We start from the raw sequence: 26362 nt of genomic DNA on the forward strand, positions 1-26362 counted from the left end.
CACTCTTCCATAAAGGCCAGATGATTTGTGCAGTATACGACCGATTGTTGTCCTATGGACAGAGTCTCCCACCTCAGCTGTAGATCTCTGCAGTTCATCCAGAGTGATCATGGGCCTCTTGGCTGCATCTCTGATCAGTCTTCTCCTTGTATGAGCTGAAAGTTTAGAGGGAGGGCCAGGTCTTCGTAGATTTGCAGTGGTCTGATACTCCTTCCATTTCAATATTAATCGCTTGCACAGTGCTCCTTGGGATGTTTAAAGCTTGGGAAATATTTTTGTATCCAAATTCGGCTTTAAACTTCTCCACAGCAGTATCTCGGACTTGCCTGGTGTGTTCCTTGTTCTTCATGATGCTCTCTGCGCTTTAAACGGACCACTGAGACTATCACAGTGCAGGTGCATTTATACGGAGACTTGATTACACACAGGTGGATTCTTTTTATCATCATTAGTCATTTAGGTCAACATTGGATCATTCAGAGATCCTCACTGAACTTCTGGAGAGAGTTCGCTGCTCTGAAAGTAAAGGGGCTGAATAATTTTGCAAGCCAAATTTTTCAGTTTTTTATTTGTTAAAGTTTGAAATATCCAATAAATTTCATTCCACTTCATGATTGTGTCCCACTTCTTGTTGATTCTTCACAAAAAATTACAGTTTTATATCTTTGTGTTTGAAGCCTGAAATGTGGCAAAAGGTCGCAAAGTTCAAGGGGGCCGAATACTTTCGCAAAGGCACTGTATGTGTAACTGCTGACTTAATTTTGGGAGGGGGGGGGGGGGAGGGGGCGGAACACCGCTTTAACTAGGAGTGCAATACAGCCCTTGCATAACAGCCTTTTCCAGGCATCTCCCAAGTTTGACTCTGAAAGAAGGGATCTACACTCCATACATGGACCACATAAGTATGGTTGCCACTATACATGCTAGAGGCCCCAGAGGATGCACTTTTGTGCATATCACGAAGGGTAGGATATAAGAGCCAGATTGAAGATCCGAGTGGCAGATATAAGTTTAGCAGCTTCACACATTGTTTTTATATATATTTTATACCTGTTTGTTTTTAATGTATGTCCATTCCAATAAATATTGCAGTATGAGGCATGCTTTGGTATTTGGGGACATTTGAATGGGGCTCTACCTTGTAAAGTGAGAAAGATTGGGAAGAATTTCATGCACTGAAGCCTGCAGATATTCTCGACTTCACCCGTGTAGCTTTAACCACTTCAAGACCAACTCGCCGCAGATGTACTGCGGCAGGCTGGCTCTCCTGTGCAAACCGCCATTCCCGTTCAGCCGCGCGCGCTGCTCTCTAGTCTTGCAGCTAAGCAATTAGTCCGGGCAGCCACGATGGCCGCCGGGAACCCGGCGATCGCTGCAGGGACTGACAGAAGGCGGTGTGCCATTGTAAACACGGCACACCGGTTCATCTGTCACTGATTGAAACAGGGCTCCTGTGTTCCTGTTATTTCGGAACACAGGAGCCCTGTTTCCATCCACCAAGTCTGGCCCCCACACAGTTAGAATCACCCCCTAGGTATACATTTAACTCTTTGATTGCCCCTGGTGTTAACCCCTTCCCTGCCAGAGTCATTATTACAGTAACAGTGCATATTTTTAGCACTGTAGTAATGTCACCGGTCCCCCCAAAAGTGTCAAAAATGTAAGTTAGGGGTCCGATCTGTGCGCCGCAATGTCGAAGTCCCGCTAAAAATCGCAGATCGCCGGCATTACTAGTAAAAATAAATAAATAAAAATGACAAATGTTTCCCCTAGTTTGTAGACGCGATAACTTTTGCGCATACCAATCAAAATACAATTAGGATTTTTTTTTACCAAAAATATGTGGCAAAATACAAATTGGCCAAAAATTATGAAAAAATTAGATTTTTTTTTTTTTATTGGGAATGTTATAGCAGAAAGAGAAAAATACTGTTTTTTCAAAATTGTCGCTCTTTTTTTGTTTTTAGCACACAAAAAAACTGCAGAGGTGATCTTATACCACCAAAAGAAAGTCCTGTTTGTGGAGAAAAAAAAAAGGACTTTTTTTGGGTACAGCGTACAGGCCCGCGCAGTTGTCAGTTAAAGTAACGCAGTGCCCAATCGCAAAAAATGGCCTGGTTGTTGAGGGGGCAAATCCTTCCGATCCAGAAGTGGTTAAATTAACATATTTGTTGGTGAATGCGCATTGCATGGGGGTAAAAGCTGGTGAAGGCTGGTGATCGGTGTTTGCACTATTATTTTGCATGGAGTGATATTCACTTGGGTGTAATTATCGATATTCAACAATATTACACCATACAAGATTTTTCTTTTTTATATACCCGGAGTTTCACTGTTAAGGATAAGGAGAGGACATACCAACTCTACAGGATTGGCATAATCCATGCATGTTTGCTGCACTTAAGTGTGCAGCCAATAGTCCTGGTAAACCTTCAATCCTTTTATTGGCTGAACATTCTCACACATATAAAGATTAGATCACTGGATAATTTGTGCGTTTTTTTGAATAATACAGAAGGACTTTTCTGGACTACACATATATAGTATCCGTTATATTTTATTTTGCACATATCACAGCGCTGCATATTTTGTATGTTTCCTGTGTCTGGTGGGAGGCATTATGATCTCTCAGGTGCTGTCCTGAAAGATGTTCTGGGAATTAATACTTTTAGATTTTCTGTGCAGCTTCTGTGCAGAATGTTTGCCTGTTATGCTCTCTAATGGCATTAAACATGACCCATTAGCCAATAAAAGAAGTATCCCCTTAGAATTAGAAAGCAAGTTAGCTAATAATCAATAATACAGTACAGTTTTAGCCCCCTTTCACACTAGTGCAATTTCAGATGCACTGTTGTCAAGCAGCGCCGCACGATAATGGAAATCATATGTTGCCTGTTCACATCAAGGCTGTGCAGGTGCAGCACGATTTTGGGCCTAAAGACTTAATAGAATGTAGAATTTTCAGGTCTTGTATGATTTTTAAAAGTGACCTCATCCTAACCCTCACTCCTGAAATATACCAGGCCACAAGCCCTCAACATGGTGGTATACCCCGCTTGAAAAGCACCTTGTCTCCACGTCGATGAGGACAGGGGCATCTCCCCCTCACAACCCTGCTCACGGTCGTTTACAGATAAGGTTTCCCTCTTGTTCTAAATATTTACATAACACTTTTTTCATCTTTTTTTCGTGCCGGTTCACACTAGTACGACTTGCCAGGCGACTTGTCAGCCTGGCAAGTCGCGGACCATCGCGGTCCATTGTGTAGTACAGGAACGGTTCTAATAGGAGCGACACAAGTCGCTCCGACTTAGAAAAAGGGTCCTGTACTACTTCGGGGAGACCTGGAACGACTTGCATAGACATTCATTTTATGAAGTCCGTGCAAGTCGCGCCGAAGTCGCGGTGCACGCGACTTCACAGTTCGCCCCCGAAGTCGTGCCGCTGCAGTGTGAACCGGCACTAAATCTTCTGGTGCAATATTTGTACATACAACATATAAACAATACTTACACTTATTGATGTCCAAGGCTGGTTGCAGCCTGGCACACAGGTAGGCATTACAGCTACAACACTTCAGCATATCACATTCAATATTTGACCATCCGTACTTGGCACAAGCAAGAGGACATAACTCTGAAGGTTTCCCGGCCCATTTCAGAGAGTTCTTAAATTAAGGAATGTTATCGGTAGTATTGTCAATTGTGCAGTAACCTACATATTAAATATTATTTTCTTTTTGCTATATATATATATATATGTATGTGTGTGTGTGACAACACTGAAGAAATTAGACTTTGCTACAATGTAAAGTAGTGAGTGTACAGCTTGTATAACAGTGTAAATTCAAAATAACTCAACACACCGCCATTAATGTCTAAACAGCTGGCAAAAAAAGTTGAGTACACACCTAAATTAAAATATCCAAATTGGGTCCAAAGTGTCAATATTTTGTATGGCCACCATTTTTTTCCAGGACTGCCTTAACCTGGAGTGAACTCTGGAGTTTACCAGAGCTTCACAGGTTGCCACTTGAGTCCTCTTCCACTCCTCCATGACAACATCACGGAGCTGGTGAATGTTATAGACCTTGTGCACCTCCACCTTCCATTTGAGGATGCCCCACAGATGCTCAATAGGGTTAAAGCAGGTCCATGCTTCTCCCTTGGTCTGAAGGCATATGCTGTTTTAACCCCAGCATAGTGGAAATTCTCTGTACAAGTTTGGGCCAGCTATAACTTGCTGCTTCACCTCTAGGACTTTATCAAGTCAGGGTTTCCTTGCAGAGCCAAGGCTATAGAGTTGTAGTTGGCCACAGTAAAAAGGTATTCCGATGCTTTGGTTGTTCTGTAGTGTTAAGAGGCTGTTCAGGTCTCAAAATGTTTTAAACTAGAATCTCTGGCTTTTGACACCGTGCAGTTAGCAGTGGTAGTGATTTATCTGTAAAGGTGTTTCAGTGATAGTAATAGTAATTTCTATCAGTTCCTTGAAATATGTCCACACCCTGTGTCTTCTTCAGCTTGTCTTCAATCTCCAACTGCACTTGCAACATTAACCAAAAATGTAGAGTGCCCTGCTAGTCCTAGGCCAGGTCACTCTCTCCTTAGGACCCAGGTGCTAAACGCTGGAGAGGGCTTGTCCTGTGTGCCATAAATCGCATACGTCTAATAAGTCTCCAATCACACTTTTATCAGGTGACCAGTTGACCAGTTTCTCACAATCCTCTATAGCATTACAAATATGGAATGCTATGTACACCCCCACAGTGATGCAAAGGGCTGCCAAGGACACATACAATTGTACAGCCTGGATACCCCATATACGGACTTATTCATTTCCAATTACTACCTCAAGCAGAGTCTTTGCATCACAAAAGTGTGATTGGAGACTGGAGAAATGCTACAGGTTATGTTTCCATTATTAGGCGATTTATGGCACACAGGACAAGCCCTCTCCAGCGTTTAGCACCTGGGTCCTAAGGAGAGAGTGACCTGGCCTAGGACTAGCAGGGCACTCTACATTTTTGTTTAATGTTGCAAGTGCAGTTGGAGATTGAAGACAAGCTGAAGGAGACACAGGGTGTGGATATATTTCAAGGAACTGATAGAAATTGCTATTACTATCACTGAAACACCTTTACAGATAAATTACTACCACTGCTAACTGCAGGATGTCAAAGGCCAGAGATTCTAGTTTAAAACATTTAGAGACCTGAACAGCCTCTTAACACTACAGAACCACCAAAGCATCGGGATACCTTTTTACTGTGGTCAACTACAACTAAATAGCCTTGGCTCTGCAAGGAAACCCTAACTTGATAAAGGCCCAGAGGTGAAGCAGCAAGTTATAGCTGGCCCAGACTTGTACAGAGAATTTCCACTATGCTGGGGTTAAAACAGCATATGCCATCAGACCACTAAACATGTCAGCAAGGTAAAGGACAAATGACCATTCTTGCAATCCAACCAGCATTAACGAAGAGAAAACACTGGAAATGTATAACCTGAGCATAACCTGAAAATTGATTAGGACTTTAAAACTGGTCACAGTCTCATTTAGAAAGTGGCTTGGCAGACACGTCTCCTGTCTTAAAGGAGTCAGGAATGCTACTCGCCTCTGCTTCCAACTCACCGACACCAAGGGAGAAGCATGGACCTGCTTCTGCCATGCGTGTCCCTCCTACAGGACATGGGGATGCCAGCGGCCATGGTCCAATCACAACTTTTTGAAGCATACATTAGGGACTCAGCTGGCCACGAGGGCTTCCTCCTACCCCACGCCTTCTGAGGCACCACACGAGAGGACTCAGAGCCTGATCAAATGCAAGTAAGGGAGGGTACCACTAGAGCCTACAGAGATAGTTGTTTTACCTCAGGTGGAAAAGGAAGTGACCTTGAGAAAACCAAAAAGTGATAGGGAAGCAAGGTCTCACAAATTGGATACTAACAAAAGAAGCAAAGAAAAGCCCAGATAAGCAACCCTTCAAGGTCCACTGTCCCAGAGATCATAGCATTTACTAGGAGGCCCCTGCAACTTATATGTATATAGTGTGGTGCAACCTAATAAATTAAATGCGCTAAACCAGGGGTGGGGAACCTTTTTTCTGCCAACGGCTATTTGGATATTCATAACATCATTCGGGGGCTGTACAAAATCGTCAACTTAAAAATTAGCCTGTTAATTGGTCAAACATTTAATTAACTTACCCCTAATGTGATGGATGGAACTGCTTCTCTTTGGTGAGCTGTGTGATGTTAGCTGGTATTGATGATGTTGCTAGTCGCAACTGGTTTTCCAGGTTTAAGTTCTGAAAAGAACTGCTGGTGGGTACAGATGGCTGGTACTGCTGCTGAGTACAGCTGGCTAATACTGCTAGCGGGTGCAGCTGGCTGGTACTGCTGGCGGGAAATGCTGGCTGGTACTGTGCTGTGGGTACTGCTGTGGATACTGCTGGCTGGTACTGCTGGCTCAGGCTGGTACTGCCGGCTGGAACTGTGCTGTGGGTACTGCTGGCGGGTACTGCTGGCGGGTACAGCTGGCTGGTACTGCTGGCGGGAAATGCTGGCTGGTACTGTTGACTCAGGCTGGTACTGTGCTGTGGGTACTGCTGGCTTGTACTGCTGACACAGGGTAGTTCTGCTGGGTGGCACTGCTGGCTCAGGCTGGTACACTGCTGGCTGGTACTGCTGTGGGTACTGCTGGCTCAGGCTAGTACTTATGTGGGTACTGCTGACTGGTACTGCTGGCTCAGGCTGGTGCTGCTGTGGGTACTGCTAGCTCAGGCTGGTACTTCTTTGGATACTGCTGGCAATGGCTGGTAGGAGCGGCGCCGCACCTGGAAGAAGATAGAGGCGATGCTTCCTGTATCACAGTCAGTCTCCTCACAGGCGGGGTGCATTTGATATCATTCCGCCCGTGACTCACTCAGACTGTTAGGACGGAGTCCGAACTATACAGAAAATATCGGCTCCGTTCTGACAGCTCATCTGAGTCAGGCACAGACTCAGCGGCAAGGGGTTTCAGACCAAATGATTTTGCGGGCCGTAGGTTCCCCACCACTGCTCTAAACCAACAATAACAATCACATGTAATATATATATAAAAGTGATTCCAACCACCAATGTGTAGGACATGATATTTCCTAAACCTTTTATATATGGGTATCCACGTTAACATACATGCAATTCACCTCACCTTCTTTTATGACCTCTAAAATGAAATGGGGTCAGGATACCCTTTTAAATCACCCAACCCCTGGGCTGGTCTGAAAAGCAGGAAATTGTCTCTCAACCTCCTTATTTGCACATGTAGTCTTTGTAAATAACTTTGGGACTATGGACTTTTATATAAAGTTACATATGATTGTTATTATAGTTGGTTTGGAGCACTTGATTATTAAGTAGCGCCACACTATATACACAGAAGGCCCCTTTTACATGAATGTTTTGATCATGTCCACCTGTCCATTTTTAGGGCGGACCCTATCAGAACCTCTATTTTCCTCTATGGAGCAACGGGTAAGAAAGGACATGTGTCATTTTACACCCATCTACATCCAATCTGATAAAAACAGACAGATAGGGATCCCCTTTCGTCCAAATGGCAGTCAATGGCATTAGGGTGTAAACGAACAAGCAGTTTGTTTACATCCAAACACCCATAGAGGCATAAGCAGAGCGGACACAGAACTGTATGTCATCCACCTGCTCAGCAGGGATCAGCAGAAAGATCCCCAACTGAACAAGTGTATCGCAGGCAGAGTCGGCCCCATGTAAAAGGACCCCAAGTTCTGTCTTTAGGGGGTGTTGTGGAGTCACTCTTGAAGTGTTTTGTGGGCTACTTGTTGGTCGGTATTTTGTGTTTATTATAGTTTATTTTTGGTTAACAGTAACTTTTGGTGAATAAAACTGCACAGATTGCATTTCACATATTCATTTGATCATTAGGCCCCTGCAACTAGCACAAAGGCCTGAAGGAAAACAACAAACCACTTTGATGCTCCTGTTAGGCTGGAGGAAACATACTGAGGAGACTAGATGACTATGCTCAATATCTCAATACTGTTAATAATGTTTATTCCAGTGCTACTTGTAATGTCATGTCTCAAAAGGATATAGAGAAGGATTCCACCCTGGTGAAAAATGCTTCTTTACTTGTGGCTTCTAAAGTGTCAACATCAGCTGAAGCATCAAAGCTGTGGTTTCCATCTGACAAGAAACTGCTGTCCTTCCTTTAAAGAGAGGGGGAATAAAGCAGTGGTGACTATTTATTAAGCAAGAAACACAATCTATCTATATAGTAATATTACACATCTGAAATAGCTCAATAATATATCCAGAAATGTTATAGGACCAGCAGTAATTCAATTCTGATAACTTAAAGTGATTATAAAGTCTCATCTTTTTTTCTTTAAATTAACCACTTAAGCCCCGGAAGATTTTACCCCCTTCCTGACCAGGGGGTATTTTGCGATTCGGCACTGCGTAACTTTAACGGACAATTGCGCGGTCGTGCGACGCTGTACCTAAACAAAATTGACGTCCTTTTTTTCCCACAAACAGAGCTTTCTTTTGGTGGTATTTGATCACCTGTGCGATTTTTTGATCATGCGCTATAAACAAAAAAAGAGCGACAATTTTGCAAAAATAACAATATTTTTCACATTTTTTTATATGAAATTCCCCCCAAAAAAATGTAAAAATCAAATTTTTTTAACATTTTCAGTCAATTTGTTTTATGCCACATATGTTTGGTAAAAAAAAAAAAAAAAAAAAAAAAAAAAAAAAAAAAAAAAAATCGCAAAAAGCGTATTTTGATTGGTTTGCGCAAAAGTTATCGTGTTTACTAACGAAGGGAAAATTTTTTGTCATTTTTGGGTTTTTTTTAACGCGTAATGGCGGCGATCTGCGATTTTTTTTGCGGTACTGCGACATTGCGGCAGACAGATCGGACCCTTGACTGACATTTTTGACACTTTTGGGGTTACCAGTGACATTTCTACAGTAATCAGTGTTATATATATGCACTGTTACTGTAAAATTACACTGGCAGTGAAGGGGTTAACTTTTTTTTTGAGAGGGGGGGGTTGCTCTGTGCAAAACCACTGCGCAGAGCAGGTTAAGTATGACAAAAAAATAAATAATAAATCTGCCTTAAAAAATAATTTTAACCCTTTGGGAATATCTCAACAAAACATACATTTTTGTTTCAGAGAATGCATAAAACCCGACTTGTATCCTGGTGCAGACTGGGAAAATTAGTAAGCCAATCACACAAGCAGAAAATAACATTTATGGCGGTGTTCAGTGCATCAACTGCAGAGAGGTTTGTTACCAATCTGGAGAAGTTGTCACATATTTTTTTACAGAAAATTACAGTGCTGCAGATAGAAAAAGAAATGTCATTTTTAGTAACATTAAATTAAATATGACTTGCGTAGCAAATTCATGAGTGCTCAACTTGTGGCCCTCTAGCTGTTGTGGAACCACATGTCCCATGAGGCATTGCAAGGCTAACAGTTACAAGCATAACTCCCAAGGACAGAGGCACGATGGGATTTGTAGTTCCATAGCAGCTGGAGAGCCACAGATTAAGCACCCATGGATACGTTTTTTGTTTGTTTTTTTATTTGCTATTTTTCCCCCGAAAGTGGAGCAGCTTTAAGAGCTGCTCACATACCTAAAATATATTTTTTAGTTTTTGGATAGAGTGGGTAAGTGGTAACATTTCTGTCAGGTTTGAATTGCATTCTGTAACCTCATTTGTGAGATTGTCCCTTACATTCTGTCTCACTCATATCACCAGGACAAGAAGTCAGGGATATTTAGACATTGTACTTTTCTTTGTTCTACCATACTTCACTGTGTCCCAATGAAGAAAATTCCAATCTTCCCATCCTGAGAAAGCGAGGGGGGAAAAGACGGTTGCCACCAGCCCGATTTTGAACCTGACAATCTAGACTAGGGGTGCTAACCCCGTGGCCCGGGGAACCCTCTGATGTGACCCACGACCTCAAACAAGGGAAGCTCACGCCTATGCTCTGGGATGGCAGGTCAGCAAGCCCAGATTACGATTAATGGGTTGCCAACCCGCCATCTCAGAGCATCAGAGTGCATGGAGCCAGCAGCGAAGGAAGCAGGATAGCATAGATAAGCCGATGCACCATGCATGCGTTGCAGTGCACAGGGTCATGGTGCAAATTGGCCCTTATTGCATATTCATAATGTTTGTTTTCTCCAAAAGTTTTTTTTATTATGTTTTGCTTTTCAGGGCAATCGTAAAGAAGTATTAAACCCAAACCCAAAAATGTAATATATTGCAATATATTGTAATTATTAGATGTGGCGGCTGCATCAGTTTTCTTTTTCTAGGCTGTCTTCCATCTGTTTTTACCTGGTGATCTGGCCAGTAACACACCTCCTGTATTAAAATGCCTACACTCTGGCTGAAGGAGCACAGGGGGCACCTTTAGACCGCAGCATTGTCAGTCTAGGGGAGGGGAGTGTTAGATTTAAATAAATTAAACTAATTCAAGCCAATACCCAGCTTACACTGCAATAACACAAGCACGAAAGCAGTTACAGCAAACTTTTTTTCCCTTTTGGGATAAAGGTTTTACATAAATAAAAGCTCTCCATCTAGTGTTAAATGTGTTGTCTCTTCTCTGTAACTGATACATTCTGCTGGAGAGCAGCAAAAGCAACAGACTTACTGGCTGGCTCACCGGATGAACATATAAGAAAGAAATCCTAAAAACGAATATGAATGCAGAGATCACATCTTTGAAATGGTAAGCTGTAATATAATAAATACTTGCTTTTGGGTTTAATACTACTTTATCCATTTTCCGCTATAGGACGTCCTGGATTTTGAGTGGAGATATCTAAATGATGCCTGCAGCTTTCTATCTTTTTTTTTAAGCCCATGTTAAAGCTATTTAGCCGCTTGATTGCTTTTACAGGCGGCGGGAGGGGGTCCCCGGTCATCTCCATGACCCTCGGAGGCCGAAAGCATCTTCTTAGAAAGGAATGACAAACGGGGCGAAGCACCACCTTATCCTTGTAAATCACCATAAGGTGAACGACAGGATAACGCCGCCAGCTCCGACACCGACAGGTGAAAGCCAACAAAAAAGTCCACCTGCGACAGCGAAAGCAGGAAAAGCTCCCGAATATTTTCAAAGGGAGGCTTCTGTAGAGCTGAAAGCACAAAATTAGGATCCCAGGGCGGTAATGGAGCCCGCACTGAAGAAACCAAATGTCGGCCTTCCTGAAGAAAGGTACTCACTAAGGAGTGGTGGCCAAAGGTCATTGGAGAAAAACGGCTAAAGTTGATACCTGGCCCTTGATGGTACTTCAAGGCCAATTGCTGTTCAAACCCCCCCCCCCCCCCCCCCATTGAAGGAAGGTTAAGATCCGATCCACTGAGAAGGAGCGAGGATGAACCCCAAGAGACTCACACCACGCAATATACATCTTCCACGTACAACATTAGATCTTCCTACAAGTAGATTTCCTAGCTTTCAGCTATCACCGACTCAGACAAACCTCTATTCTTCAGCACCTGGCATTTAATAGCCAAGCTGTCAAAGCCAGCGACTGTACAGCAGGATTGAAGATTGGTCCTTGGGACAGCAGATCCTCCCTGAGAGTCCCCAAGAAGCAACGGTGACCAGCAGTACCAGACCAGCGTACCAAGACAGGTGAGGTCAGTCTGGAGCCACTGGAATGACGACCAGAATCCTTTCTGCCTCTATCCTGCACAGGAGTCGTGGCAGGCGCTCGTAAGGACTGGAACGAATCGGCAGCCCAACTTAGAATGCCAACTACTTAACGAGCCGCCAGGACACTTCTTGTGCCCCCTTGGTGACTGAGTACATCTGTGCTGAAGACACCTCCCCGCCCAGACAGGCTGACATCCGTGGCAACAACCGTCCAGTACAGGGGGAGAAGGATTCCCTTTCGAAGCCGGAGATCGAAGCCACCTCTAGAGACCCTGGATCCTTGTCCCATTTCAAAAGAATTTCTTTTGCACAGATCTTGTGTGGAACCGTGCAAACAGATCGCCTCGAGGGTGGACACCATCAGGCCCAGCATCCACATGCAAGCCCGGAGGGATGACCGTCTGCTGAACAACAAAAGCTGAATGGTGTCCTGCAATGTCTGGAGTTCTTCCAGAGAAAGAAACACTCTGGCTGAGGTCGAGTCCAGAGTCAGACCCACATTGTCCAGTTTTTGAGGACAGAACCAAAGCAGACTTCTGAAGGTTCAGAATCCAATCGAACACCCACAGAATTCGCAGAGTAATCTTCAGATGTCCATCAGAGCAGTCTGAGACTCCGCTCGCAGAAGAAGATCGCCCAGGTATCCAAGTACCGCAATCTCTAGCTCACTCAAACAATGCCAGCACCGGGGCCGCCACAAACTGATACTGCTCATTGCCCACGGCAAAACGGAGGAAGCGCTGGTGACCAGCGCATATTAGAATGTACGTGTCGGCGTTCTTGATGTCGATAGAAGCGAGACGAAAACACTCTGATGTATGGATGCCACTACCATGCGAATGGACTTCATGCAGAATTTCTCAACCCGCACAAAGCAGTTTAGCGCCATGAGGTCCAGAATTTAACGTACCTTGGCTTCCTTCCTGGGGACTTAATGCAGAGGCAGCCTTGTCCACAGGTCTGGAAGAGCCCACTCGTGGCTTGCCAGACCAGGTCTTCTTGGAACCTCCAGTGGAGGCCCTGACCATTAATTCCTTGTGTTGAGACCCTGAGGGACGAAAAAAAAAAAAAAAAAACCCTCATGAGCCAAAAAGAATGGACCACGTCTACGACAGGGCTCCTTGCCTTTCATAGCCGGCGGAAGAGTACTCTTTCCCCCTTGTCAGACCCTTAAGGATGTCATCCAAGGAAGCTCCAAACAGGCGATCCCCTACAAGGGGAAAATCAGAAAAGGCCTTCTAAGGAGTCTGGTCCACAGACCACCATTTCAGCCAGATAATACACCGAAGGACCACTGCTGATACAGACAGCCAAGAAATTAAAGGAGCCACATCCAAAAAAGCATCACAGATAAACTGTAGCCCCTGGATCAACTGATCCGCCAGCTCCAAAAGACAGGGGGAAGTGGTTTTCCCTCCAGGTCTTGGCCAAGGCAATACTAAATACCGGCCTAAGTGCCTAAGTGCCGAACCAGCGAACATATGTTGGGCCAGAGCCTCCACCTCCTGGATCTGTAAAGGCTGGAGACTCCCCAATCGGAACGAAGGTAGCTTTATTCAACCTCAAAACTGAAGAGTCGGCTACAGGTGGGACCATCCACCTTTTAAGCAGTTAATCCTCATAAGGATACCGCAAGGCAAAAATGCTTAGGAACCACTGCGTCTTGGACAACCCCACTGTTTTGTGACAATGTTGTCAAACTAAGCGTAAAGGGGAACACCCTTGCTGCTTTGGAGGGCCTGTGGGTGCCAAAAGGGACTGGCGCCACCGACCCAACCTCAATTTTTAAAATTTCATCCACTGACACAAACAGTGCATCCACCGTCCCCTTTTCATGCACGGGTAGAGGAGCACTCAGGGTGCGTTGACGCAGACTTTAACAGGGTGACTCACGTCCGCAGCGGCAAAAACAATTTCAGGATCTAATGTAACAATCAGGGGAGGGCCGTCGACTGCGATCCTGCAAAGGGGACGCTGACCGCGGACCCACAAATGGACCACCTACTGAAGCCCGCAGTCCGGCAGATGCCCAAAGAAAGAGTGGGGGCTTCAGCCATACTCACTGGAGCCGCCCCCCAACGGAAGCACCCGACTCAGCTGCATGGCCTAGTAGGCTGAAAGCCACGGCTAAATTTTTGTGGGTGCCAAGCCGCCAACCCCAGCGAAGCCAACCACCCAGGGGCAGCAGAGGGGAGGGTGGATGCCCAAATGGGAGGCAGTGACTTCATCCACCCCACATAGTTCCTGAACAGTAGGCCTCAAAGCTGCAGCCTAAATTTTTGGCCGGATCCGGCCTCGTGAGGCACAGACTCGCGGATGCTAAACTATCCGCTCCCCCAGCCCAACAGCCACCAGAGGACATAATGGCAAACAGGGAGAGACAGGGCGCCCAGATGAAAAGTGAATCGAAAGCCTTTATGCAACCTCAGTAGCTCCATTGGGGACTCCTGGGCGCTTCTGGTAATAGATGTATGAATAAGATCAGTCACAGTACATAAAGTCAACAATCATAGTAATGTGTTGTAGAAGTTGCTAAATGAGGCTCCACTCCAAAAAGGAAAGTCCAAAGTCCCACAGGTTATTAAGGTAAAAAGCAATTAAGTTTAAAACAAAATGATGATAAAGGTGTCGGGCTGAGCCCATGTACTTGCCCCCACTGTTGATGTTGTGCTAGTTGAGTCTCCGGCCAGATGACGCAGCTAGCAGGCGTCCGCACTGTCACATGAAAGGTTGGACATTGTACCGTTCCTCCATCCGGAGCCTTGTCCACCCAGAGACCTGATGCGGAGATCACTTGCGCCAGATGGATGAGATGGATCCGGGAGACGCCACTCCCCCGCGCCGGCAAGGGACAGGGAAAGAAGCATCTTACCTCTGTGTGAGATCCCAGCAAGGAACTAGGTCCTTACTCCAGACTAGACAGAAAAAAAACTGAGTGCCTATAGCTGGGAGTGGGTGTATACCCCCCTGGGACTTCCCATAGGTGTAGTCAAGCTTTTTCCAGCCTAGTGTCCTACTCCTGCAGGGGACAGTATAACCCAACGGTTAAGAAGAATCAGGAGCGGTTTCCGTCAATGAACGAAAGAGAAAAATGGCCTTTAAGAAAGGAAGGGAGTGTTGTCAGCTTTCCAACAATACAAGGAATGCAACAAGAAATTTAAGTATGAAATAAGGGCGGCTAAAAAAAAAGTCTACAAGAGACACATAGAGTAAAAAAAATTTTACTCAGGGGGCAGTATAACCCAACAGTTAAGAAGAATCAGGAGCGCTTTCCGTCAATGAACGAAAGAGAAAAATGGCCTTTAAGAAAGGAAGGGAGCGTTGTCAGCTTTCCAACAATACAAGAAATTTAAGTATGAAATAAGGGCGGCTAAAAAAAAAAAGTCTACGAGAGACACATAGAGTAAAAAAAATCTCAAGGAATTCTTTACATATATTAACAGTAAAAAAAAAAAAGCGAGGTCAGAGCACATTGGTCACATAAAAAAAACAATGAAGAGAGGATGGTTACAGATGACACAGGGAAGGCAACTATAATAAAATGCTTTCTTCTCCTCAATTTTTAAACAGGAAAAGGAGGGGTATACTGACCACAACAATATTGTTAGTAACACATTACAGGATGTACCGCTGTGGCTAACAGAGGCTGGACTCAAGGAAAGACTTGATAAGCTTAACGTAAATATAAATCACCAGGACCAGATGGCTTACACCCAAGAGTCCTCAAAGAACTCAGTTGGTTTGTAGCTAGACCATTGTTCCTAATCTTTGCGGACAGCATCCTGACAAGAACTGTACCAGCTGATTGGAGAAAAGTAAATGTGGTACCAATATTCAAAAAGGGCAGAGACATATTCCCGGGAACTACAGGCCAGTCAGCCTGACATCAATAGTAGGTACATTATTGGAGGGGATGGTAAGGGACTAAATCCAAGAATTTGCTGATGAAAACAGTATCGTTAGTAGTAATCAGCATGGGTTTACAAAGGGGCGTTCTTGCCAGATCAATCTGGTAATATTCTAGGAGGAGGTGAGCTGCAATCTTGAAAGGGGGGGACCTCTGGATGCGGTGTATCTGGATTTTGCAAAGGCATTCCCATATACATTTTTTTTTGCAAAGGCATACAGTTCCCCTTAAACGCCTAATCTACAAGCCGAGGTCTGCAGGCATCGACCATAAGGTTTGATCTTGGATAGAAAATTGGTTACAGGGGAGTGTCCAAGGTTTGTGATAAATAGCGTGCACTCAGACTGGTCTGGAGTGGTAAGTGGAGTACCCCCAGGTTCTGTCCTGGGGCCAATTCTGTTTAACTTATTCATAAATGATATAGAGGATGGGATTAATAGCTCAATCTCAGTTTTTGCGGATGACACAAAAAAAAGGCAGGACAATAACTTCACATCAGGATATAGAAATCTTACAGAAAGACCTAAACAAAATAATGGGGTGGGCAACTACATGGCAAATGAGGTTTAATGTGGAGAAATGTTAAGTAATGCACTTGAGGGCTGAAAACAAACGCAAACTACTGAAGGGGGGAGGGGGGGGACCTCTGGGGGAAGTGAGGATGGAGAAAGATCTGGGGGTCCTAGCAGACGACAGACTGAGGAATAGCATGCAATGTCAAGCTGCAACTGCCAAAGCCAACAGAATATTGGCATGCATAACAAAGGGGATAAACACCAGAGATAAAACTATAATCCTGCCACTATGTAAAACTCTGGTCCGACCACGTCTGGAGTATTCTGTCCAGTTCTGGTCACCAATCCTCAGAAGGGATGTGCTTAAGCTAGAGAGAGTCCAAAGAAGGGCAACAAAACTAATTAGGGGATTGGAGGACCTCAATTACAAGGAGCGACTAGAAGCACTGAATTTATTTTTGCTGGAGAAGAGGAGGATGCGACCAGTAGTATCCAGATCTGGACACACAGTGAGAGGAACGTATGTTTGAGGATTTTGTCACATCCTGTACCTGGCTGTTAACGGCCAGTAAAGCAGCCAATCAGACCGTTCTTTGTCTGATTGTCTGCATTGGAGACCAGAGGAGAGAAGTGAGGTCTAAAAGACCCCAAAAAGCTCCATAAAGAGGACCTGTCATGGCCCATGCTATTACAAGGAAGGATGACAATTCCTTGTAAATTGCAAAAAGTTAATAAAAAAAAAAAGTTAAAAGGGCATAGTGTTAAATAAAACAAATCTTTATGCATTCCCATTCCCCCATGCTTACGCACAAATGTGAACACGCACATAGATCCTGCACGCATATGCAAACAGCAATGGCACTACACATGAGGTATTGCCACGAACATCAAAGAGAGAGCAATGATTTTAGCACCAGACCTCCTGTGTAACTGGTAATTTTTAATGAATTGCTATTGGGAAATTTTTAGGTACTTTCATTTCTAGGGATGCACCGATCTGACTTCTTTGGTCCCGATCCCGATCTTTTGCTTTGTGAAATCACAGATCCCAAGTCAGATTCGGAAGTATTGTTTTGTGAGCTTATAACAAAATAATACTTCCAGATCGTTAACGATATCGGCAGATACCTTATAACAATTGTTCATTTAAAGCGGTAGTATAGTCAAGAACTACTAGCTCATTATGAAAAACTTACCTTAGAACGAAGCCCCGACACAGACCCCCGGACACCGCTGTGGGAGCGGACATGATCCCTTGGCGTCTCTTCTGGGTTCGGCGGCTCCGGCGCTGTGAGTGGCCGGAGCCCCGATGACGTCATACCACGCATGTGCGCTGGGGAGTAACTTTCCGGCAAGGAACTCTAAAGGTCCGCCGGACCTTCAGAGCGCATGCGCCGCTAGCGTCAGCGGCTGCATGCAGTGCAAATATCTCCTAAACCGTGCAGGTTTGGGAGATATTAATTGTACCTACAGGTAAGCCTTATTATAGAATACTACAGCTTTAAGAGGTTAAACTTCCCTCCTCCGGCAGACGGAACGAAAAGAGGCCGCTCCAGTAGACGTCCAATGACGAAACGCGTAGAACGGGGCTTCATACGTCAACGTCACTTCCGGTTTTTGCAGTGAGAAGCTGTGGAACGCGGAAGAACCCCGGCGTCTGCATCGAAATTGAACTGACCGTCTAAACTGTGAGTGTGTTTTACTTGCCTTTAGTCTGCATTATCTACTACGCCATGGGGTTTTCTTTCTTTTAAGCACCCAGATTAGACCCACCATCGGTGGATCCTCCTGAGGATGCCCATCCACTAAAGACTGAACCCCGAAGTTTCTATATCTGTTGTATTTGGAGAAACCATTCCTGCCTGCATTCAATACCCCATGTTGAGGGGTAAAAAAGGGTGAGTGCGTTACCTAGTGGTTTTACGGGTACCAGCACTTTGTCACTCACCTCGGTTTATTCACCACCATTTTTTTTCTTTACACTAGCACTGCTCTCAGCACAGTAGTGTATAGAAGTTTTTACCTTGATTAATTTTTTGGAAAACACTTCTTACTTTGATTACATGTTGCACTTTAATAAATAGTTTTGCACCTTATATCTGCACGTTTATTTATAGCACTTAGCGGGCATATATATATATATATATATCCTCAGCCCAATATAGATCCTGGCACTTGCACCTTAATATCTTTGAGATTTATTACATTCCTTACAATTTATGTTCACCACATATACACATTAATAGGATCTAGTGCTACTTCTTTTACACAGGTAGCGCCGATACCAACCTTTCTCACACCCTCATTTACACTTGACCCCTTTTTTAGGGGTTGGTTGGTGGCAGCTTTACACCTGCATACAAATAGATTTCTTATCTACTCCATAGCGCTGGTCATTCCATTTTTTTTTCATTTACGCTGGCAGGGCTGTCCCAGGGCCAGAAGAGGTGGGGCGGCCAGCCTGACAATACTCCTCCGGACTGCTGATCCATGACCCACCCCACCGTGGTAAAAAAAAAATATATATATATATAAGCGTATAACACGCACCCATTGTTTGCACTATATTTTCTGGGGGAAAAAAAGTGTGTGTTATACACCAATAAATACGGTAGCTCACATATAGTCAATACAGAATTTGTATTGTTAATATGTGGTCACACCCCTTTAGCACGATAGTTTAAATCCATGTACAAGCTATTGGGATTTGAGCACAGGTATATCTTTTCTTATCATATAGCTGGTTATCTGTATTTACCACTGCATAGAGTTATTCAAGAATAAATTGTCTTTTTTTTTTTTAGCTTTACATAACCTAACAATATGCCACACTGAGTTTTTTTATTTGATCAATTGTGCCAAATAATCGATTATGAAAATAGTCATTAGTTGCAGCCCTACAATGATCAGTGCTAATAAAATATACAATGGCACTGGCTGGGAAGAGGTTAGCATCAGGGGAGATCAAAGAGTTAACTGTGTGCCTAGACAGTGCTTTCTCACTGTGGGGGAGGTGCTTTTACTATAAGAAGGCATTGATCCATGTTCCTGCTTTGCAGGAACACAGGATCAATGGCTTCCTTTCTGAAAGAGCAGCAATCTGCCTTGTTTTCATGGGCAGATCGCCATTCTGACTCCCTGCCTAGCGAATGGCAGGTACCGGTTGACATCGAGTCTGTGGTACCCCCAGATCAGCTCTTGCTGTGTCTAATCACAGCGGGAGCAGGTCGCCAGCAGCGTGCCCCCAATACTTAAGTGCAAGAACATGTAATAGGTATGTGAGCCGCCCTGCTGTTGTATATGTACAGTACACCATCAGCAAGTGATTAAAGCAAGTCATGTTTTGGTATCGATTTATGCAGCGTAACATCTTTTATGTTTTATAAAATTGGCCTGGACTGGAAGTGGTTAAATGAACCACACACACCAACCACTGCAGCACTATACATTCAATCTTCAATGGATGCAAAGGTGCCAGCCTCTGGGGGGGAATCCCTCCAACAGGGCCTCGTAGAGTAATACAAATCTGACAGAAGATGTCAGGATTCCCTGCACTGCCCTAGTACTGTGCTATGGAAATCATCTTTAATGTGAGAGAAGAGTAGAAAGCAGCAAATAAGAGACAGCGCCGCTCACGTGCTATCACCGCAGCGCTCCTCGCTCACTATCCCCTCGTTGATCAGCTCTCGGACTTTTCCCGGTGTCCCCACGGGGGATCTAAGCGGAGTCCCCGTGCTTTCTTCACAGGACGCTGCCATCTTGATAACCCGGAAGTATCGTCCCTAGCCGGAAATGAGGGGCATTAGACTGATCATGTGACTTCCGGGTCAGTGAGTCTCTGCAGTTCCTGTGGGGAGTTGTGCTGCAGCTGTTGCTCCATCTGGTGGTGTGGAATAGAGGAGGACAGAGGAACACTGACATACAGTACATTGTGTACATAGACAGACATCACCTGACAGTCTGTCATCAGCTCCCCACTGATCGACTTCATCTGTATTTGGCAAAGCACAATAATAACATTTAATAAAAAAAATGAAAGTTTTTTTTTTTCTTCTTATAAGTAGAAGAAAAGTATCACGAAGGAGTCAAATAAAAATCTGATAAAATCCAACCTCTTGTCATTTACTAGTGATTACACAGGAGATCGTACAATAATCGCAGCTGAACCATACCAGACAAAGAATTTCCACAGTATATAGAAGAAAGGTCAACTGTCAATCTCCTGGTTTAAAGCACTATTAAACCCTAAACCAAAAATGTAATAGTTTGCAGCTTTACAATCATTAGATGTGGTGGCTGCATCAGTTTTCTTTTCTTTGGCCTTTTCCCCTCTGTTTTCACCTGATGGTCTAGCCAGTAATACACCGCCTGTATTAGTGAGACACAACTCTAAAGGAGTCAACACAGGAGGCACAGCAGACAGTAGCATTGTCAGTCTAGGGGTGGGAAGTGTTATGTATTGGCAGATTTAGATACAGTAACTCCAGCTAAAACTTTATAATCAATCACAGCAAACCATTTTTTTTTTCCTTTTGGGATAAAGGTTTTACATGAATAAATAAAATGGATTATTTTTTTCACCCCTGCCAGTATTAACCACTTTACCGCTGAGTACCGTAGTACTACTGCGGCAAAGTGGCTCGTTATCGTCTGACGACGTAGTACTACGTCGTCAGACACTCCTCCTTCTCGGCGGCACGCGCGCGCCGCCGGAGGCTCGCTCCCGCTGTTTTCAGTCACAGCGGGAGTGGGGCCAGGGGAGGAGCAGCGGCGATCGCCGCCGCTCTTCCCCGATCGTCTGGGATCTAGTGTGGAGATCCACCCGCCTGTGTAAACACAAGCGGGCGGATCTCCCAAGTGACAGGCAGGGTCAGATTGCAGGGTTCAGCATAGCTGAACCCTGGATCTGTCCTTGTGTCACTCAGTCACCTCCCCCCCCCCCCCCACACGTCAGTAAGCACCAGGCATACATTAACCCTTCCCTCTCCAATAAAATTAACCCCTTCCCTGCCAGTGTCATTTTTACAGTAACAGTGCATATATATATATAGCACTGATTACTGCAGTAATGTCACTGGTACCCCCAAAAGTGTCAAAAATGTCAGTCAAGGGTCCGATCTGTCCGCCGCAATGTCACAGTCCCACAAAAAAAATCGCAGATCGCCGCCATTACGCGTTAAAAAAAAAACACCAAAAATGACAGAAATCTTTCCCTTTGTTAGTAAACGCAATAACTTTTGCGCAAACCAATCAAAATACGCTTATTGTGATTTTTTTTACCAAACATAGGTAGCAGAAAACAAATTGGCCAAAAATTTTTAAAAAATTTGATTTTTACATTTTTTGGGGGGGGAATTTCATATAAAAAAATGTTAAAAATATTGTTATTTTTTCAAAATAAACGCTCTTTTTTTGTTTATAGCGCAAAAAGTAAAAATCGCGTTGGTGATCAAATACCACCAAAAGAAAGCTCTGTTTGTGGGAAAAAAGGATGTAAATTTCGTTTGGGTATGGCGTCGCACGACCGCGCAATTGTCAGTTAAAGTCGCACAGCGCCGAATCGCAAAAAGTGGCCCAGACGTAAGACAGCAAAATGCTCTAGTGGATAAAGGAGAAGTACAGCCAAAGCTCATTTTGGCTGTACTTCTCCTGAGGGTCACAGAAGTGCAGTTCGTTCTGGACCCTTGTGACCCAGTTTCAGCAGACAAGAGGGCTGAAGCCCGCTGTCGGCTGACGTCACAGAGCCGGTGTTCCGTGAAAAAACCCTACCCGTGAAAATTCGATACCCTCGTCACTTCCGGTGCACCTACGTCATTGAACAGCTGAGCAGCTTAGCAGTGCGCATGCTCGAAGCTCCGGAGGGTAGGGAATTTTCACGGGGTAGGGTTTTTTAACGTTACACCACATCAGCTGTTTCCGCGGTTACATTACAACATCCCCGCTGCAACATGAAATCATCTCCGATCCTACCCCTGTCACTTCCCTGATCTCGGCTACTAAAATGTAAAAGCGGCGGGGGCTCTATGAAAATATAAATCACGGAGCAGAAATCTCCGTGATTTATATTTTCATACACCCGCCGCTTTTACATTTAGTAGCCGAGATCAGGGAAGTCACAGGGGTAGGAGCGGAGATGATTTCATGTTGCAGCGGGGATGTTTTAATGTAACCGCGGCAACAGCTGATGCGGTGTAACGTTACAACACACTACCGTGAAAATTCCCTACCCTCCGGAGCTTCGAGCATGCGCACTGTTAAGCTGCTCAGCTGTTCAATGACGTATCCGGAGCTGTGAGCATGCGCAGTGGTAAGCTGCTCAGCTGTTCCATGACGTATGTGACAGGAAGTGACGAGGGTAGGGAATTTTCACGAGGTATGGTTTTTTAATGTTACACCGGTCCAGCCTGGGGCAAGATCACAACAATACAGTTAGCATCCGCCCACATGCCTGGACCGCCACCCGTCTCAGCCTCTCAGAGAGCTCCTGAGAGCCTGAGTAGGTCGCTCCCCCCCTCCACAGTTTTGAAAAACAAGACTTGCTGGCTGGATCACCAGATAAAAATAGAAGAAAGAAATCTTAAAAAATAAAACTAATACAGCCATCACATCTAAGAATTGGTAAGCTCCAATATAATAAATGTAAACTCAGTAAAAAAAAAAGAAAAAAATGTTTCTCCTCCAGTCACATGCCATAATGCATTGCATTCAAGCACATTATGACAGGCTTACCTTTTAAGCTGAGCTTTTCAGTGGGGGCACTGTCCCTGCTGCAGGCACTTCCATCTTCTTTCAGTCTTCCAAGTTTGCACATTCCGGCTATTTGAATAGCTGGGCTACGATGACGTCACTCCAGCTCATGCACAGATAAGTCTCAATTGTGGCACAGCACTCTCTGCATTGATGGTACTCTCAGTGGGCCCTGAATGCAGAGTACATTGCACTTGCGTGTAGAAAAAATTGACTGGATGGTGGCACTCCGAAATAATACAATTAATTCAGAATTGCAAAAGTCAATAAAATATGAACATACTACAGGGGAGATGATGACAATGACAGCTAACGCGTTTCGCACCACAACTGGTGCTTAATCATAGCTGAGATAATAGACAAATGTGCAGGTATATATACACCAGTAAACCACATTGCACATGCGCAGTGACCTCATCGTCAGGAGCCAATGTGAATATCTCCCAAACAACGCATAGGCTGGCCATACACTATACAATTTTCTTATTCAATTTCCTTTAGATTTACCTTAAACTATGTAGTACAAGTGCCTGCCTGATTGCATACAAATTGAAAGTTTGTAGGTTTGACCCTATATTACATGGTTTTGGTAAATCTAAAGGAAAGTTGAACAAGAAAATTGTATAGTGTATGGCCAGCCTTAGTCTTATTATAAACTTACCTGTAGGTACAAGTTATTAAAAAGAATGTACTACTGCTTTAATGGCAGCTATGGGATCCGCCCAGTGCCGGGCTGCAGGAAGGTAGATTCCGATGGAGAACTGTGAGAGAATAGTTCCCCATCAGGTCTGCTTGTCTTGTGATTGACAGCAGAAGGCCTGTTTCACACAGGCTTCAAGCAGAACTTCACTCTCTTAATCTACAATAACTATGCTTAACCCTTATGCTGCTAGCATTAGTAAATATATAGGAAAGTATATGATATTTACTTTTATACTTCATTTTTACATTTATTTAAGGCTAAGTTCACTTTTTTTTCTAAAAAGATAATAAATGCACATATTTTTGCAGGAGTCTGCAGAGCATTGTAACCACAATCAGCTGATCACATGTGCAATGTCAGGCTCCTGCAGGCTCTGAACCCGGGTTCACACTATTGTGATGCATTGGAATTAGGCTGGTTTCTGCATCGCATCTCCCTCGTAGGCAGTTCACACTGCCCTCTGCGAACCACTGTGGGTGTCAATACAAAGTTAATGACACCCCCAGATCGGTTCGCAGACCACAGTGCGAACTGTGAATTCGGACAGGAATAGTATCATATGGGTATGAACACCCATGCAAACCGATTCCAGTGCGGGGAAAAAAAGGTTCCTGCAGCATTTTCATGCAAATGCAATGCGGGTTCAGCCATGCAAACTGCATTGCTGAATTTGTATGGCACAGACTGTAACAGATCAACCACCACCCCGACCGGGCACCTCCATTGACGGATGCTCCTAGTGCTTCCCGAGGGCTCCAAGCACTCCACCAGACACCTCAGACCCCACGAACTGCCGCAGCTTGGTTAGGGTCTCGCCGTCTCCTACCCACCCTGGACCTACGACAAGGCTCCAAGTTCCAGTGGGTGAACCTCTTTTTCCCCAGAGAGTGCAGCAGGAACAAGCTCTTACACAAGCTCTTACAAGAGCTTAGTGATTATCCAAGGGAGTATGAAGGACATAGCAATCCCTTGTAGCATATTCCCCCAATGAGAGACAGGAGTCTAGATTGAGGGTGAAGTATATCTCAACTTTATTGAACTAGAAACATACTTTTATACAGTTTTCCCCCACAAGGTTACCGCCCAGGTGGACCTTGTTGAAAACAGGCCCTGACATTCACAATCCAATGAAAACAGAGTTATACACTCCCATACAGTGTACACAAAGATATACACTGTGGGACAATGCCCCCTCCCCCTAAGCAGCCAATACACATACACATATACATCCCATAATAAGCTTATCTTAAGGCAGACAGAACAATGTGAGGTTATTAACATTTAACAATGAGACAGGCACAATCCACATTCCCTCCCAATACACAAACAATAGGGAAATCTCACAGACAAGCACTTGGAATACACTGTGTAAGGTGGTATTAAATCTTCATATTTCTATATGAAGATATGGTTGACAAATATTACTGTCCCATCTGAAGCAATTCAAACCATTAAGTATCTGCTCCTCACCTCCAGTGATGGTGAATACCGTCACACAGACATCGCATGTGATTTGCACAGTAATGTGGTCTAAATCACATGAAATGTCTGTGTTCGCAATAGTGTGAACCCAGGCTCAGGATAGCTGTCTGTCCATACCTCTTACGGGCATGCGGTTACTGGAGATCAGGAAGATCAACAAATTACGAGAGCGCTCACCAGTGCCCTCTTGGTTCATTGGGAAGTACAAGCCATTAGTTGCAAAGGCTGACAGTACTTGTAGTCTAAGTATTCACAGGAAACTGTGAATGAATGAATGATGCAGCCTTGTTACTGCCAAGGTAAGAGTGAGTCCATTGGGGATGATGTCGGTTCCACAGATTACCTGTGTATGTAACACAGAGTGTACAAGAGAGTGGAAATGTTATACATGGAATTTATTATTATTTGAATATAATTTCACACATGGAGTTTAATATTTGATTACCTTTGGATTATTATTCGAATGTTGTTTTTTTTTTTAGTGTATTTTACTTGATGAATCAACTGGAAACTTTGGGAAGTTTTTCGTTTTGAAGGATTTCGTTTTTTAAAAATAGTTCATACAATTTTCACTATATGTTCTTTGGTATATTTGTTTTTGAGTATTGGTGAAGGAGAAATGTCATTTTGAGTACTGCAGCTTTAGCACAATCTTTATTTGGTGAGGGCAAAAGTTTCTTAGACACAATCCTTAGATGGGGTAGCAGCATTTGTTTTCTTTTTTAGTTATTTTTTTTTCTTTTCTTTTTTTACCTAGTGATCCTGCTAGTAAGTCTATTATTTTTTAATGTCCTTAAACAGACCAAGTTGTCCAGACAAAGTAGCAACTAGAGAATTGAGACAAACTATTTACCACTGTTGGGGTTGCTTACAATGATCAGCTTTCATTTATTTAAAACCTTTATACCAAAAGTAAAAAAAAAAAACTGTAACTGTAACATTCTAAAAAGTGTTAGCTGGAGTTCCGCTTTACAAAGTTAGTCAAGTTCATTCAAATCTGTTATTTTAAAGTAAGACATACATACATTGAAACTCGACTGGTTCAGCAGGGCTGTCCAAATTTTAATCCATGTATGGGCTGGGAGTTTGTACAGAAGTTGATTCACCAATCGATTCCTGTACAAACTCCCTGCTGGATTTTCCCCACTTGATCAGCGTTGCAGGCCATACCATGCAATGGTGATCAGTGTATTCTGACTGGGCTGAAGTCTCCACGCTATCAAAATACGGTAGCACAGCATGGAGGCTTTCCACATCCACACGTGTGAGTTGATAGGGGGAATCAA

The 26362-nt window shown here is 44.0% G+C and overlaps 1 protein-coding gene across 1 annotated transcript in view; it reads right to left on the reverse strand.

Annotated features, from left to right (window-relative positions):
- Window positions 1-19922, reverse strand: part of ZC3HC1 (zinc finger C3HC-type containing 1) — a 76802-nt gene extending 56880 nt beyond the window's left edge. Inside the window, exons 1-3 of the mRNA XM_082256828.1 lie at window positions 19781-19922; window positions 8119-8230; window positions 3514-3667 (exon numbers count right to left, since the gene is read on the reverse strand). Of these exons, the coding sequence (XP_082112954.1) occupies window positions 3514-3667; window positions 8119-8230; window positions 19781-19902 (388 nt within the window). The 5' untranslated portion in view covers window positions 19903-19922. The remainder of the gene's footprint in view (window positions 1-3513; window positions 3668-8118; window positions 8231-19780) is intronic.
- Window positions 19923-26362: the final 6440 nt, after the last annotated feature.

This window comes from Pelophylax lessonae, assembly GCF_965119305.1.
Source record: "Pelophylax lessonae genome assembly, chromosome: 4".
Classification (NCBI taxonomy): Eukaryota; Metazoa; Chordata; class Amphibia; order Anura; family Ranidae; genus Pelophylax; species Pelophylax lessonae.